General features: G+C 40.1%; 1 protein-coding gene across 1 annotated transcript; it reads right to left on the reverse strand.

Annotated features, from left to right (window-relative positions):
* Positions 1-660: 660 nt before the first annotated feature.
* hapln4 (hyaluronan and proteoglycan link protein 4) lies at positions 661-12,029 on the reverse strand. The gene is made up of 7 exons (XM_006800378.2): positions 11,884-12,029; positions 10,657-10,774; positions 5,804-5,993; positions 5,378-5,550; positions 3,965-4,080; positions 3,413-3,599; positions 661-1,875 (listed from the first exon to the last, which is right to left on the reverse strand). The coding sequence occupies exons 1-7, from the start codon at positions 11,884-11,886 to the stop codon at positions 1,484-1,486; spliced, it is 1,179 nt and encodes a 392-aa protein (XP_006800441.2). The 5' UTR covers positions 11,887-12,029; the 3' UTR covers positions 661-1,483.
* Positions 12,030-16,174: the final 4,145 nt, after the last annotated feature.

Raw genomic sequence — 16,174 nt, forward strand, 5'->3', positions numbered from 1 at the left:
GGATCACCTGTTGAGAAAGAAAAAAGAAAATAAGCAGAAGAAAACGAGAGTAATAGAATAAACAACATCACAATGATATATGGGAATATGACAGTAAATACTAAATATTAAACATTATTGTGCAGCACGTAAGATCGACAGCACAGTGTGCTTTGAGGTAGGAGCCAAAAAGGGTGTAGTCACCCGTGTGTACTTTGACATTATTATTTTTGACATCTTCCTTTCTGGTGAATGCACAACTTGTGAAATTTTAAGATACTACTGCCCTGCTGAGTATCACACACTACTCAACTAAGAAGCCTACATGTACAGTGTTTACTGTGGTGATATGTAGGTGTTCATGTAATAAGGTTTACCAACAGGGGGCGCTGTATTTAAGAAAGCTCATGAATGCCTCCAGGGGGCACATAAAAGAAGACTGGTCTGTGGTGTGAGAGGTTCTTTGAATGGTGTCAATAAAATGTTTGGAGCAGTAGCTCGCAAGGCATAAGTGGATGCTGTGGTCTTTTTAACAAGCGCTAAGAAGACAACACATGGTACCAGGAGTAAAAGTGGTTCCTTGCTTTCAGACATTGCTTCTGTCTGAAAGTTTTTCATTTTAGTTTTCACCCAAATTCAGAAAGATTTCATCATTGAGGGAAAGAAGTGCACCGACACAAGTTCAAACCAAAACTTTTATTTTCTTCTTGAATATCCATTCATTCAGCAGTTGCAAACATCCTCAGTTATAAAGATCACTGCATGTAGCAATGACAGTGCAATCGGTGGCTCTGTGCAGTCAACAGCAATTACTGTAGCTTGTGTTCATGTTGATTCAGCCCTGTGATCTACTCGCAGCCAAACAATACATGCTTGCTTAGGTTTTTGTTAAGGTGCTGCCTTAAGTAAAGGACTATGTGTTTAAAGTGCAATTATTCTAGTTCAGCATTTACTACTTGTTCTTCAGCTCTGAGGATGAGATTAGGAGGTCTTAATGACATTGTGCAGAGGGTTGCTCACCAAGCAACCAATCAGATATAGGCAGGTACAAAAAAAACTGTGAATCTTGGATATTTTTTTTTCTGCCTGCCATGCAGCTCATCCCATTTCTCTCTCAGTAATGAATATTTTCACCCTGGCATCAGGATCACAGCGGGGTCCAAAGCATGATTCACTCACACATGTAAACAAGATCATTTATGTTAGACTCTCTGATCTGAGTGATGATCAAGCCGCTATTAATTCTTGCAGTTTTCCAGGTACAGATGTGCTAACAGTCACCCGTGATAGCTGAATGACTCAAAACGAAAGGAAAATCACCCTTATAAAGATGTCATCCTTAATTTTACACAGCCTTGTTATTCTCTCTGGCAATTCTGCAAATGAGTGCATCTTGTCTCTGAGTGTTTTTTTGCTTTTTTTAAAATGTGATGAATGAAATCTGGCTGCTAGGCGACAGTCAAATCCGAAATTGCATCCCCCTCCTGCTCTCAGTCTTCCTACTTTAAATCACCTTTGTGGCGTTCACGGGGATGCTGTTGCTGCTCTTCCTCCTTGTCAAACTCTCTATAGTGCTTTTTGTCTTCCCAGTTCCACCCGCTGCTTCATCCTTGTTTTCACGAAAACAGTAGACTCCGTAGAGGCGGAATTTTTTATCAGGGAAGCCAAGGTTTCGGACTCCTGGCTGGGATCCTCCACAGCGAGAACGGGGGTTGACTATGGGGTACCGAATGCTGCCATCCTCAAGCCATCCTGCTTCACAGCGGTCCAGGAGTTGAAACTTCCACGCTGCATAAAGCTGACCCACTTTGGCCGCCACCGAACCGTCTCGAATGCACGCCTTAATCGCCTCCGCATAGTTCACCTTCTTGAAGCGCTTGAGGAAATACACTTTGCCTAAGGCGGGAAAAAAAAGAGAGAGGCGAAGGAAAGTTGTTTGTTGTAAGAACGTGTTAAAAGGTGAAGGAAAACAGAGTCAGTGCATTGTTCAGGGGGGCAGAAGAGAAGCGAATGAGAGAAGGAAGCCCCAGAGACAAGCTAAGCCCTGAGGGTAGATATTCACAGTTTTCCTGGCCTCTCTGCCTGATTGTGTTCAGAATATCAAGTCATTCCAACAACCGTCTGGGCTGCTGCTCAAAAAATCGAAAGGCAATACTGTATCAGCAGGCAGAACTCTAAAATTACTCTTAAAATGCTTCAATTTTTGCTTTCATCATACCTCTGAGGAGACTTTTCGCCTGGCAGTATATTAAAGAAATCGGTATCCTGATAAGCTAACTAGTTTGAACCGAGCTGAATCACAAGTACCTTCACCTAAGAAAGCAGAATAAACAATCTAACCACGAATAAACGTCTGCTGGTTTCTAAAGCCAACGGTTTATGAAAATCATCTCAGCGAGCGCAGCTTTGCAGTTGGCTCAGTTATTGATTTTATGCTTGTTTATGTGACTGGTGGCTATTAGAGAGGCAGAATATTGTCTCATATTTCCCCAGTGGACTTTCAGTAAATGCATTTCAGCTGGACCGAGACACAGCATCGGTCACAACCGCTGCTCAAACCTCCTGCCCACAACAGACTGTCCGCAGTAATTAACACACAAGGGAAGCCATGAGCAATTGTTTAAGGTTTCTGTCAAACCACCTTTTTCTCACTAAGGAAAGGCACTGGTTATTTTAAAACAGTTTGTGATTCAATGAAATCTTTTTTAACTGTTTTTAAAACTTCATAAACACGGATGCAGACTCAAACCACAGCAGCTGAATAGTTCAACAAGCCGAACTTCTTCTCACTAAGGCTTAAATGTGAAGCTCAGTATCTATAACTCTTTAGGGGCTACATACCAGCATAAACTCTAGAAGGTTGTACTATTCCTTGGCAGGTACATTTAACTTCTAGTCTTTCTGTTTGCCTATTCCCCCAACAAGAAATATTTTGCCAGTTGCAAATCTGAGTATAGCAGTTTATTCTTATAATAATCAATGTGGGGTTTTTATATACTGTCTACTCTGAGCCAAGGTGTCTTTGTGGAATAACTTTTGACTGACCCGGGACTACACATACCTTTCCTTTTTTGTTTAGGCTTGTGAACGTGAAGGTAGCATGTGCAGACTCTGTGGGAATGTGATGTAAATCAAAGAAGGGGGAGATGAAAGGCAAGGCTTTCTACCCAGAGGACACTGTGGCCCTAGCAGGGCTGAATCAACATACCCTGATTTAAAACCAATGGCCTAAGGCCTCAAAGATCACAGGGAGAGATCAGAGATCTCATTTCCCCCTGGTCTACCACTCATGAAACATCCTATTTTTAAAAGTAGCAGCATGACAAAGTAGCACTTGAAAGCTTTTGTTCTTTCTTAATATCATGTCACAGATACTGGATAGCACTGCTTATTTGTTGTATTGTCATGTATGTCAGGTATCTCCATCTCTCACCGTTGAGCTTGGAAGTGAAGCAGAAAGCATCGTAACGCTCATCTTCTTTGTGCCTATAGCCGTAGTTTCGAACACCAGCCGGGGCGTCCTTACGTCCGCACTCGTCCCTGGGATGAGAGATCGGGTACTGAACTGAGCCGTCCTCCAGCCATCCAGCATTACACCAGTCTAGTCCCTCCAGCCATGCCTGCAGAAGAAGATAATGTAGGTCAGTGGGTCGAACTAAAGGATTAAAGAAATTATAAAGAAGGGAACAAATTCAGTTTATCTCCTGTGACATAACTCCATTGCACTTGACTTTACTCCATAAAGCCTCTAAGAGTTGGAGGACTGACCTGCAGTAAAATTCCTGAACTCCATATTCTTAATTCCAGATTTACTACTGCTCTAAAAAGTTAATGACACCAGTAAGTAAGCATATTGTAATGACTAAAAAAGTACCTGTAGACTAATGTACTATGGATGGTGTGATCTCTATGCATCCTAACTAGCAATACCTTCTCAGTATGAGATACCGTCCATGTTTAATTCAATTAAAGTATGTGTATTCACCTTGTGCAGTTGAGAATGAGAAGCTAGAATGGCATCCTGCTTTTTGCAAGCATCCTCAGCCTGGTAGTAGTTGAGCTTGTAGCGCCCCTCACGGGGATAGTAGGGAAAGACCACTCCTACAGGCGACAGAATCAAAGTAGGAAGCTGTAAATGTCTTTAGTTTTTTCTGAATTTCATACAGACATTAAAATTCTAAGATTTATTTTAGGTATTTAGTTATTCCAAAGTTAACAAATTCCTTTGTTGCAGCAATTAAAATTAAATTAAACACCACAGACATATCGAGTCATGTAAAAAAAATGAATAATGAAGAGAGAAAGTGAAGAGATATGTGCTGTCCTGGAAAACACAAGGTGCACCCTTTATGCTTTCATGGGAATTAAAAGCCAAAGTTGCAGCCAGGTGCATTTGATTAACGGATCGTGAGAAAGCGTGAGGACCTCTATAAAAATAGTGTTGGCAGTTTGCTGTACTGGTGCATTCAGGTGTGTGTTAACACACTGGGAACAGAAGCGATTGTTACTGTCCATCAGTCTTGAAAGGATAATAACGACATTTCTAAGCAATTTAAAGTCCATGATTGTACAGTGAGAAAGATTATTCACAACTGGAAAACGTTCAAGACAGTTGCTGATCTTCCCAGGATTGGAAATCCTAGAAGATTTACCACAAGGTCAGACCCTAAAATGTTCGTAGAAAGAAGAAGAAAAAAGGAGCTACATCTCAGACTCTACAGGCCTCTGTTAGTATGCTGAATGGGTTGTTTGGAAGGGTCTCCAGGAGAAAGTCTCTAGTGTTTTAAAACCAAACACATCGTAACATAACAAACGCCAACTGTAAAACATGGTAGTGGAGTGGTGATGAGTGGACACTGTAACCTGCAACCACAGGACCCGAGCACTCATCATGCACACTTCTGCATATCAAGTGGCAGCTGAAGCTGGGCCAAAACTGGACAATAAAACTGAGCCAATGATCCCAAGGATATTAGCAAATCTACAACAGAATGACTGGGGGGGGCAGCACCTTCAGATGACTCTGCATAAACAATGAGCTGAAGCAATGCTGTAAAGAAGAGTAACAAGTAATAAGTAAAATGTATAGATCAATCAAATAAAATGCAGTATGACAGTTAACTTAATAAGACAAAAACAAATTTGAAATCATAAATACAATAAGATAAGTATACATTTAAATAACAGTCTTTAATAATAATATCATTATATAACAGAACAAAAATCTTCATCTTCAAATTCAACAAAGCAAACTAAAAAATACTTTAAAATGACTTTAAAAAGAGTACATACATATAAGATGGCATTTAAGTCTCACAGTATAACAGTGTGTAATGTGGTGAACTCAAATAAACTGAACATTTCAACAAAATCTCCTACAAATGGCCCGGAGCCTGACCTTCTAAGTCAAGGTTGACAAATCCTGTATCGTCTTCCATGTCGTTAGTGACCTCACACTCGTAGCGTCCATAGTCCTCCAGCGTGACATTTTGGATGATCACCGATGCGTCGCCTGGTCCCGCTTGCTCCAGAAACACGCGGCCACGATACGATCCAAACACACGCTGCTGCCTGGAGAGATTTGAAAGACGCTCATTGTCCTCAAAACAGCTGCTGTTAGCAAAATGATTGAAAAATGCTCCAACCTGAGAAAATACTTGGAAGATAAACTGTGTGTGACAGAGTTTATTATGTCAGTGCATCTTATCTAAAATAAAATTAGCGCAACTAAAGCAAATTTGGAAGAAAAAAAAATCACGGAATCATAATTAGTTAAAACAAAAGTGCAAGATGAATCAACTGAGAATAACGATGCACAATTTACTTTCCCAGTGCTACAAAGACGTCCTCGAACTGCAGCGTGTCCGTCACTTTGGTCCATTTAATCCTGATGCGAGCAGGATCGACGTTCTCCGGCTCATGATGGAATCTGCAGGGCAAAGTGATGGAGCCACCCCGATGTGTCACCACTTTACCAGGGGCAGTCTGCACAATCACGGCTCCAGTGTCGTCCTCTGAAAGGAAAGAAGAAGCAGGGAAAATTGGCTCAGTTTATTTCACTGCTACTGATGGAAGATTTTTAGTTTATATTCTTTTATATGCAGGTTTGTGGCTAATATTTGTTTTTCTTATTACTAAACAGAAGTCTATTTTGGGAAATATGCGACCCATACTTGTAACCATAATCATGAAATTCAGTCTTTGAATCTATTTGTGAGGCTTATCTCTCTAAGATGCCTGCAAAAATTGAATCAGCATCAGCTAATAAAGCGTGTGTTGTTTACTTGTGCCATCACATTACTGCTACGGTAATTGAGCATATCAACTGAGGAGAACGTTTTTTTCCTATCGAAGAGTCCAGCAAGCAGCACACTCATCTTCCTGTCTGCCTCTATCACGCCATTACTCACTCTACAATTTTAACCTCCACTTCTGCAGAGAGCGATTCACCAAAATGACCCAAGACTAATGGTAACCACAGTCCTCTTCGTCCAAATGGACAATAACAAGACCCGTTTAGCATTTTTGGCAGACATTTGTTCAGACGCTCTGTGTGCACGCGCACCTAGGCAACCAAAGACTCGCAACATGTGTGGGGTAAACATTTAAAATGTTTAATGAGCAGCTGCAAAAGGTTTTCTGCTATGTTGTGACCAGATAAAGGCACCTACAATTATCCCTGCCAGCCGGCAATTAGTCCTGTCACTACTTACTGGTCTCTGCAAAGTTGTTTATCACCATCACAAATAAAAGCATCAAGTGATGTTTAGTCAAAACTTTAAGCACATTATTTCTCAGCGTTGGAGATTATGTTGTGACATACTTATGTTAAGCCAAATAACACAAAGTTAACATTTTCATTAGGTTTTAAAATTTTCCAGCAGTGATAGTGGGTTCATCAGTCACTTTTAAAAAGGGTCACACTGTTTACTCTGGGGATGTGCAAATGTTTTAACCCTCCTGCTGTTTCATCTTCTCTTCACCTTTTTTTTTTTATTAACATTTTTTGGCTACTTTATGCTTCTAAATCATAATTTAATGTGGACTTAAATTCAATAGTGGCAAATCACAACACTTGCCTCAAGGCGCTTTGTATTGTAAGGTAAAGAGCCTACAATAATACAGAGAAAACCACAGCAGTCAGATGACCCACTATTAGTAAGCACTTGGTAACAGTGGGAAGGAAAAACACGCTTTTAACAGGAAGAATAGGCAGAAGCAGCCATGAAAGCATGGCTTTTCATCTGTTGAAATCTGCTTCAACCTGTTGGGGATGAGGGAAAGGAGACAGTACAGGCAATACTGTGGAAGAGAGCCAGAAAATAATAATGACAATTGATTAAATGCAAAGTGTTTTATAAACATACACAGAGTGAAAAGAGGTGAGTGAGGAAAAAACAGTGCATCATGGGAAGCCCCCAGCAGCCTAAGCCTATTGCACCATAACTAAGGGAGGGTTCAGGGTCACCTGATGCAGCCTTAACTATTTGTTTTATCAAAAAGGAAAGTATTAGGCCTACTCTATAAAAAGTAGTGAGGGTGTCTGTCTCCTGAATCCAAATTGGGAGCTGGTTCCACAGAAAGTTGAAGGCTCTGCCTCCCATTCTACTTCTAATTACAGAGGAATCACAAGAAAACCCGCAATCTGAGAGCAAAGTGCTCTGATAGAGTGATATGGTGCTGTGAGGTCTTTAAGATAAGATGATTATTGATCATTCAACACCCTGTATGTGAGGAGAAGGATTTAACAGAGAGCCAATGAAGAGCCTAATATGGATGAAATATGCTATCTCTTTCTAGAGAGTCAGTACTCTCACTGCAATATTTTGGCTAATTGGCTAATTAGCCAAAAAAAAATTTGGCTAAATTTTTTTAGGACAGCCTGATAATAGTAAATTACAAAAGTACAGCCTAGAAATAAATAAATTCATGAACTAGTTTCAGCATCAAATCAAATCAAATCAAATCACCCCGAGAAAAGTTTTTAATCTTAGAGACATTGTGCAACGCAAAAGCAGTCCTACACATCCTGGTCAGAAACAACTCCATGGTTACTGACAGTGCTACAGCAGACCAAGGTAAAGCCATCCAGAGTAAGCATCTAGTTAGACACCATGTTTCTAAGTTTTTTGGGGGATGAGTTCATAACCTAAGTTTTATCTGAATTCAGAGGCAGGAAACAGGTCACCCAGATCTTTAAATATTTAGGACATTTTTGTAGTTTAATGATTTGCTTTATGTAGTATGGCTTCATTGATCGATAAAGCTGAGCATCATCTGCATAACAATGAAAATGTATGTTATCCCTTTGAATGATGCTGTTTAATGAAAATAGAATTGGTTCCAGTACCAAATCCTGTGGAAGTACATAATTACACCTTTAACACGTAACCTGTAAAACATTATGGTCAGTGATGTGGTGAGTGATACCTGCACTGAGGTCTAACAGGAAACGCACAGAGATGAGTCCACTGTCAGATGCCATAAGAAGATCATTTGTAAACTTCACTAATGCTGTTTCTGTGCTGTGATGAACTGAAAAAGCCTGACTGAAATTCTTCAAATAAACCACTCCTCTGGAGATGATCAGATTTTAGACCTACAGAGGATTTCAACATTAACTATTTCATTCATCTTCTAGTCTAAACACAGTGTAGAAAAAGAGTAGAAAGCAAGTGTGTGACTCAAGTGAGCCAGTACCCGACTGACTTAAGTTTTCCATCATGTTTTAAAATGTCCAGTCTAGAAACAACCTAAAAGGAATAGGAATTGATGAAACACAAAGTACGTCATATTTCAGTTTTAGGATTTTGCATGTCAGGACAGAAAAAAAGAAACATTTTGTCCTTAACAAGGACCTCAGACGAACAACAAAATGTGGCATATTGCATTTAGAAATAGTCATTAATCATTTATTTGTTTGTTTAAATGCAAAAGCAATGTGTGAAAAACTAATCACCGTTACTGCTTCCATGGGAACTGAGCGGGAAAGTCACAACCAGGTGCTGCTAATAAAATGCACTTGATTAAATGGTCATCAAAGTGTTTGAGCATCTCTATAAAATCAAATCTTGGCAGCTTGCTGGTCTGGAACATTCAGGTGTGTGTTAACAAAATGCCAAGAACGAAAGAGAGAAGCAATTGTTATCATCTATCAGTCGGGGAAGAATAATAAGGCCATTGCCAAGCAATTTGAAGTCCATCATTCTGCAGTGACAAAGATTATTCAGAAGTAGAAAACAATCAAGCCAGTTGTCAATCATCCCAGGAATGGACATCCCAGCAAATTCACCCCAAAGTCAGAATGTGCAAAACAAAAGATACATCTCAAACTCTACAGGCTTCAGTTTGCGTGTCAAATGTAAAGTTTGTGAAAGGGCAATTACTAAATGAACAGGCGAACTGAACAGTTATAGCCTATTTGGAAGGTTTGCAAGGGGAAAGCCACTTTGCTCTAAAAAGAGCGTTGCATCATGGCTTAGGCTTGCAGGGCTGCATGTGAACTGACTGCAAGAACAATGTCCTTTGAACAGACAAGACCAAAGTGGAGATGTCTGGCCATAATCCACAGTGCCACACTTGGTGAAAACGAGAGTATCAAAGTGTTTTAGGGCAACACAGTGGTTAGCACCCTCACCTCACAGCAAGAAAGGTCACCAGTGGTCTTTCTGTGTGGATCTCTCTTAGGGGGTTCTCCTCAGATACTCTGGCTTCCTCCCACAATCCCAGGACATGCTTGTTAGCTTAATTTGTCATTTTATTTTGGCCGTAGGTATCAGTGTGAGCCTGAATGATTGTCCACCTCTCTGAGTTAGCACTGCAACAGACATCAACCTTTTCAGGGTGTACCCTCACTTTCACCCCATGACTGCTGTCATGAACTGAGAGTGAGTGTGCTTCACATACCTGTACCTCTTTGTATCTAGAAGCTGATACATTCACGAAGTACCAGCATGTCTGTAACACATAAACTACATGAATAAATGAAATTATAAACGTTATGTTGAACAACAGCAAGAAGTCAATTATTTTAACCTGTTTTATTTCAAGAGAAAATATATCTTTTTAGCTTTTACTCTGAAGGTAATATAGACAACCAGAAGTACTGCAGTCAATAGTCTAATCTCTGACATTCTCTATTTTTCTGACAAGACAAACGTTTATCTCGGTCCTCAGGTGGGCAGTGTTTAACTGGGTGCTCACGGTTCTGATAATGAACAAAAGTGAAAGCATTGCTTGTGAAGATTATCATTGTTACAAAATGGCCAAGGCGGGTTTATCTGCACAGCCCAATGTCACGGAAATGAATGAATAAAATCGCAATTGCCAAGAAATTCTGCACAAAATACTGTGGGATGTGGAACATATTATATATTAATGTGAATACAGTACACTGAGTTTGGAGAGTTAGTGGAGAGCTCCGGATCCCAAAGCCCATAAAAAGTTAAAGAAGTCTATTTTGCTTGGACTCTAAGATAACCCAGCTGAGAATGCTGTTCAGATTTTTCCAGTAACCTTTCCACCAACTTTTTATTACTCCCTTAGTAAAAAATAATAATAATCCTGAAGAAACTCTACATATCATTCATGTTATTGAGCAGATAAATGCAAATAAAGATCTCCTCACCTTGGAGAAGTGTAATTGTTCATGCAAATGAAAGTGTTAACTGGTCTTACCAAGAACATGCACCACTTTCCTCCTTCCTTTCTCTGTGGCAGCAGGCGAGGACAATACCGAGAGAGCAGAAGTCAGGATGAATGCCACAAAGATCAGAGGCTGGAGCTCCTTTGAGAACTGCAAGAAAGGACAGCTCATACATGACAACCAGCGCAATCAGAAACAACTTAGTACAACTCGCTGGCGGCGCCTTGTAGTAGTTGAGCTTGACATCCTAAACAAGTAGGATAAAATCAACATTTCCTAGCACTTTCCGGCAATGATAAAACTCAACCAGAAAATGCATATATTGCCTGTTTAAATGCTCTGCACTAAAGCTGGTAACCAAATGGCTGAAAACAGACAATCAATTATATTAATCATTTTTTTAGCTCACAGTCACAGCATAAAAGAGAAGCATAGTTCTCACAGCATAGTTTAAACTTATAGCTTGTTTGCTATTTTTTTATCTGCACTGCCATGTGTCTCAATTAAGAACTGGAAGTATTTTTAAAGATTTTTTTTCAGTGAAACGTCCTGGATCAGAGGCAGCCAGCTAGTAAACAAAAGACTACACACAGGAACAACGCAAAAATCATGGCAGCTACTGAAGAAAAACATAAATGTGGTATTTGTTGTTGTTATCATACACATTAGACATAAGGACTGTTATTACCTGTTCTCTGGCAGGTACCACAAAAGGGTTACTTTGCTAAAAAAAATAAATAAATAAACACAGTTCTCCCTGAATGCTATTGTTGCACAGGAGAGTGTGTAATTTATGGACAGAGCCAGCATGTGACACCAGTGTTTCTGCTGCATCATTATATCCATGATTGGTCGAGGGGATGGCGCAATGCAAACCACTCTGCATATGCAGAGGTCAGAGTTTCACTTCATTGTGTATGGAATAAAATCATTATAATAGTCATCTTAAAGGGGTCAAGGCAAATGCTGCCACTGCATGCACTGCTAGAGGTCTGCAATGTCAGCGTCACCTGTGAATAATCACTTCCTATGAAACAGCTCTGGTGCACCGCATAAATTCTGAATATGAATTCAGGCCTCAGTGAAGCAGAGTAACTAAAGCAGCTATTTTACATGCACATTGCACACTATAAACAGCCCTGCTGCATCATTTCTCTCAAGGTTAGTCCAATGATCATCCCTGCAGCTGCACGGTAACGTAGCGCACAGAACTGCCGAGCAGAGCCATACTATCCGAGCATAGAAGTGTATGAACTTACCATGGCTATCACAACAGGATTAATGCCTGGATGATGACGATGTGATGCTGTGAAGCGTTTAACTCCTCAGCAAGGCTAAACGCTGATCTGCAGCAGCACTCACCTCTCTCTTGCACCCCCCACCTTTCGCTCTGTTTCCAGTCCCATTGCTGTTCTCTCACTCTGCAGGGGAACCACCAGTGTTTGTGGGTCGTTCCCGCAGTCCTCCGATGACGCAGCACATATTTGATTGTGCACTGTGCGTGGATACATCTTCTCGGCATTATAAAGCCAATTAGAGTGTCACTTATTCGACTGTCACATTGATTCAGTTAATGTGGTGAAAGCTTATTTACTTTCAGGCAAACCAATGTTTCTTTTCAAGATCAATATCAATAATAGAAACTGTTTGCATGAAATGCTGACTGAGAATTAACATGGATTGTTGTATTCAAGACAAAGCAAATTCACTTAGATAACTTTATGGCTGAGTAAGAGAAAGGTAATAAAGAGCGCACTTTGAGCTCAAGTTGTTGGGTTCTTTCTTGTTGCATTGAAGGTCCAGTAATTAACATGAATGACATACCATTACACAAGGAATTTGAATTGTTCTTACAGAATTCAGAGCATATCATGAAATATAATTAAATATAATTCAAATACGGCTCCAACTATTTGAAGGTGGTTTAAATTAGTTTAAAAACCTTTACAGTGTGGGTTCAAAGATCGGGCCCACAGGTAAAAGCTTTAGACCTCTCTAAAATTACTGTGCATGAGCTAAAGACAGAATTGCAACGAATCAGATGATGGTATAAAACTTCACTTGAAAGCAAAGTTTTTGCCTTTGCTGTCCATTGACTGAATTTTGAAGTTTTGAAGGTGAAGGTTATCAGACTGAGCTGCAAAGAAGTTTTGTCCCTCAGACTTGCATGAAATTTCTGTTCATCCAGTGGGATAAATTGGTTAAGAACAGAAGTGCATAAGTCTGTCATGGGAAGCTCTGTTCTCTCATATTCTCTCCACATATCCTCTGTCAAATTCAAAATTTCAGTATCACCAATTAAGTCCAATTGCGTGTCTCTGTAAGCGAATTCTTTATATTGATTGTAATCGGTGACTGTCCCTTTTAGACCGTCTGCTGAGTTAGCCTCCCCCCTTCTCATGTCCACCCCATCCAATGTTTCCAAAGGATCTCATCCAAAGTCTTCAGCTTTCTGCTTCTTATGCTCAACCACCATCTCCCATGTCTTGACTCTAGGGCAGGGGTGGGCAATCTCAGTCCATGAGGGACGGTGTCCCTGCAGGTTTTAGATGTGTCCTTGAACCAACACAGCTGATTTAAATGGCTAAATTAGCTCCTCAACATGTCCTGAAGTTCTCCAGAGGCCTGGTAACGAACTAATCTTGTGATTCAGGTGTGTTGACCCAAGGTGAGATCTAAAACCTGCAGGGACACCGGCCCTCGTGGACTGAGATTGCCCACCCCTGCTCTAGGGGGTCCAGTCAATGTCTCCTGCCTTCATTTGGGATTCTACTCTATGATATAGCTTCTCATCACAGTCAAACCACGAAAAAAATACATAATTTCTTAATGTTCAGAGTTTTGTTATAAATTTGTCTCTTTTCTTCCAAAATGACCTCGCCTTATTGGAATCGGGGATTTTTCAAGTCTTTTTTAAGCGTGACTTGTGCCCACCCACTCTCTGAAGTATCAAAACCGCATCAGTATAAGATGCAAAAATTAATTAATTAATTAAGGAAAGGGGAAATTTGTACACAAACAACTAAATAATGATTTATGGGGAAAATTGAAGGTTGACAGCATTAACACTGACAGCTTGCTTTCAGGCCATGAGCCAACAGCTGGCTGTTACCAAAAGCATTAACAGGCTGTTTGATGCATTTTTTTAACCTGCTCTTCAATGATGTATTATCCTCAAATGAACAAAATATTCTCTGCCCTGTATCCATGGAATTTTAACAAGGCTTTTGCATGCAAGTTATTCGTTTTCGGGGAGCTCAGAGCAGAGAAGAGAAAAATGATTCTCCTACAAATCTATTAAAATCTGGAAACTACACTCCAGGCATTCTTTTTCTGATACTGTTAAAACACTAAGGGTTTTCTCTAAGATTAACTGTTACCTAGAGGGGAGGTAATTTTCTCTAATGAAATTGAACAACCATTGGCCAAAAATGTCCATCAGCATTGATTCAGTGACTTAGATTTTGTGGATTTAAAACCTACTTTCTGAAACCAATTTCAAGAAAATCAGTACTATCAAAGTTAGGAGTCACCTGTTTTCTTTGCATCTAGTATGGCGGGGATGGCTATGGCAGATATCGCTAAGCTAAAATTCAAGTTCATAGTCATATGAATGACTATCATATCATGATAGATATATCATATAAAAGCTGAGGACCCCATGATCAACACTTCCATTGGTAAACAAATGCACATAGCAAACTAAAATAAGAGGAAAATGCGTGGCGGGACTAAGGTTATAACTTTCAGCTAAGATGAGAATGTATTTGGTTTCTTGACAGTGAAAGATGATTTTTTTTAATATATGTGTATATAAAGAGACAGAAACCTAAGCCCTGTTCCACTCTGTTACTGTTCCTACACCTGTTAGACATGCACAACACATATCAAGGGTACAATGGCATCTCTATATTTACCCAGAAACAATTATCTTTGATTTCACTTCTACCTGAAGTGTCACAAACTGTTTAGCTGGTTATGTGTTAGTGACTATATGTTAGTTAACTGATGCCTTTTCATGTATGCAGCATGTTACCAACCACTGTCTCATAAATAATCAGAGAGCTTGAGTCATGAGAACAAATAGAGCCTATTTGTTTGTGTTCATATGCATGGACCAAATAACGAGTGGACCATGTTCAGATTAGGGAAACACATGCTGATCATGTACTTGATGTGTTTTGACTCAGCATGGTAATATTTGTGTAGCTCTATGTAAACTGTGAAACTTTCCTTTTATCATAAGCCATGCATTAATTGGTTATTTAACTTAAGTTTTGCCATGCATTCATGAAACATTCATATACATTTATATTTATATTTTACCACGATACTTCACTGGAAGTCCTTCCACGCCTGCAGTGTGGATTGCTTAGTTGTATTTTTCACTGCTCCACACCTCTCCTGGGCCTCCTGCACAGCCGAGCAGACATCTGCAGCAAAGATCCCCTGTGACGCCCATCATGGGATTAGAGGGCTGTTTGGAGTATCCGCATTTGATTTAAAGCCTGTGTCATACACACAGAATGCACCGAATGTGCGAGCAGGAACGATGCCACACTTCAGCATGTAAAAAAGCTGCTGAGCGAGAGCGAATTAAATGAGTTTGCCTCTCTCCCTATCTGCTGGCCTATTGCTTAGCAAAGTGCGAGGGATAATTACTTGTGAGTGGGCTACAGTTATTGATGGGGTGGGGATGGAAAGAAAGGTTGCACTGCTGTTTCAAAAAGCTTTATCTAGCCACATAAATAACTCCTTCATCTCTGTCAAGAAACGCTGTTCATTGCGCTCATGTGACTGAACTGCATTCAAAGCATCGAGTTATTGAAAATATTTGGCAGATAGGTTTGTGAATTCCATTACACGCTGAAGCGATAATTATTCTTAAGCCTCTCATTCTGAGAACCCACAGTTATAACACTGGCAGGGACCTCAACAATGGTCTTTCTTCTAATTAAATGTCAGCAAACCTCCTCCAGTGAGCCCGGTGGTCACTGAAGTGTGTTTGTTTCCCCTAAACAAAAACAACACGAATCATAAGTCATTCATTTGATGTCTTTGTAAAAGACAATGATGAGAGTAGACTGTTTACTGAGCCGCCCACACACTTCCAACACACAGCAGCATCAATCAGCAGAAAGGAAACAAAGGGGATCAAGGAACATAAACAGATATGGAATGAAAAGCTGGCAATTTGGGCACCGAGGATCAGACAGAATGCAGAACAGTAGAGGCGTGTCTCGTGTTCCTGCTATTCTGAGAGAACGAATGTCTTTTTAAAATTAGTTGTGTATATTCACCAGAGTGACTGAGTGACAACAGCTGTCGGCACATCCTTGCCACTCAGTCCCTGAGTAATGATCTGCCCTGGCTCCAGTGACGCTGGGTGGGAAAAGGTGAGCATATGGAGTCTCAGTTATATAGCATACTGCAAGATGTCAGTTAGCTCAGTGTGACATCTCACTTTTGTGCGAAAATATAATAAAAAGTTTTTTCCATACTTTGAAACATGTATAAAGTTGATCAGATCATCAGTTGAGCTCATAAAAG

Source organism: Neolamprologus brichardi, chromosome 23 (assembly GCF_056152115.1).
Source record: "Neolamprologus brichardi isolate AB-2024 chromosome 23, ASM5615211v1, whole genome shotgun sequence".
Lineage (NCBI taxonomy): Eukaryota > Metazoa > Chordata > Actinopteri > Cichliformes > Cichlidae > Neolamprologus > Neolamprologus brichardi.

What these genes read in the sequence shown, in the direction of transcription:
- hapln4 (XM_006800378.2), bottom strand. An exon ending in GAAAGTGGTGCATGTTCTTG is followed by an intron (nt 5,994 to 10,656) that starts GTAAGACCAGTT and finishes CTTTCCTTTCAG; the next exon opens with AGGACGACACTGGAGCCGTG. An exon ending in GTCTTTGTAGCACTGGGAAA is followed by an intron (nt 5,551 to 5,803) that starts GTAAATTGTGCA and finishes AAATCTCTCCAG; the next exon opens with GCAGCAGCGTGTGTTTGGAT.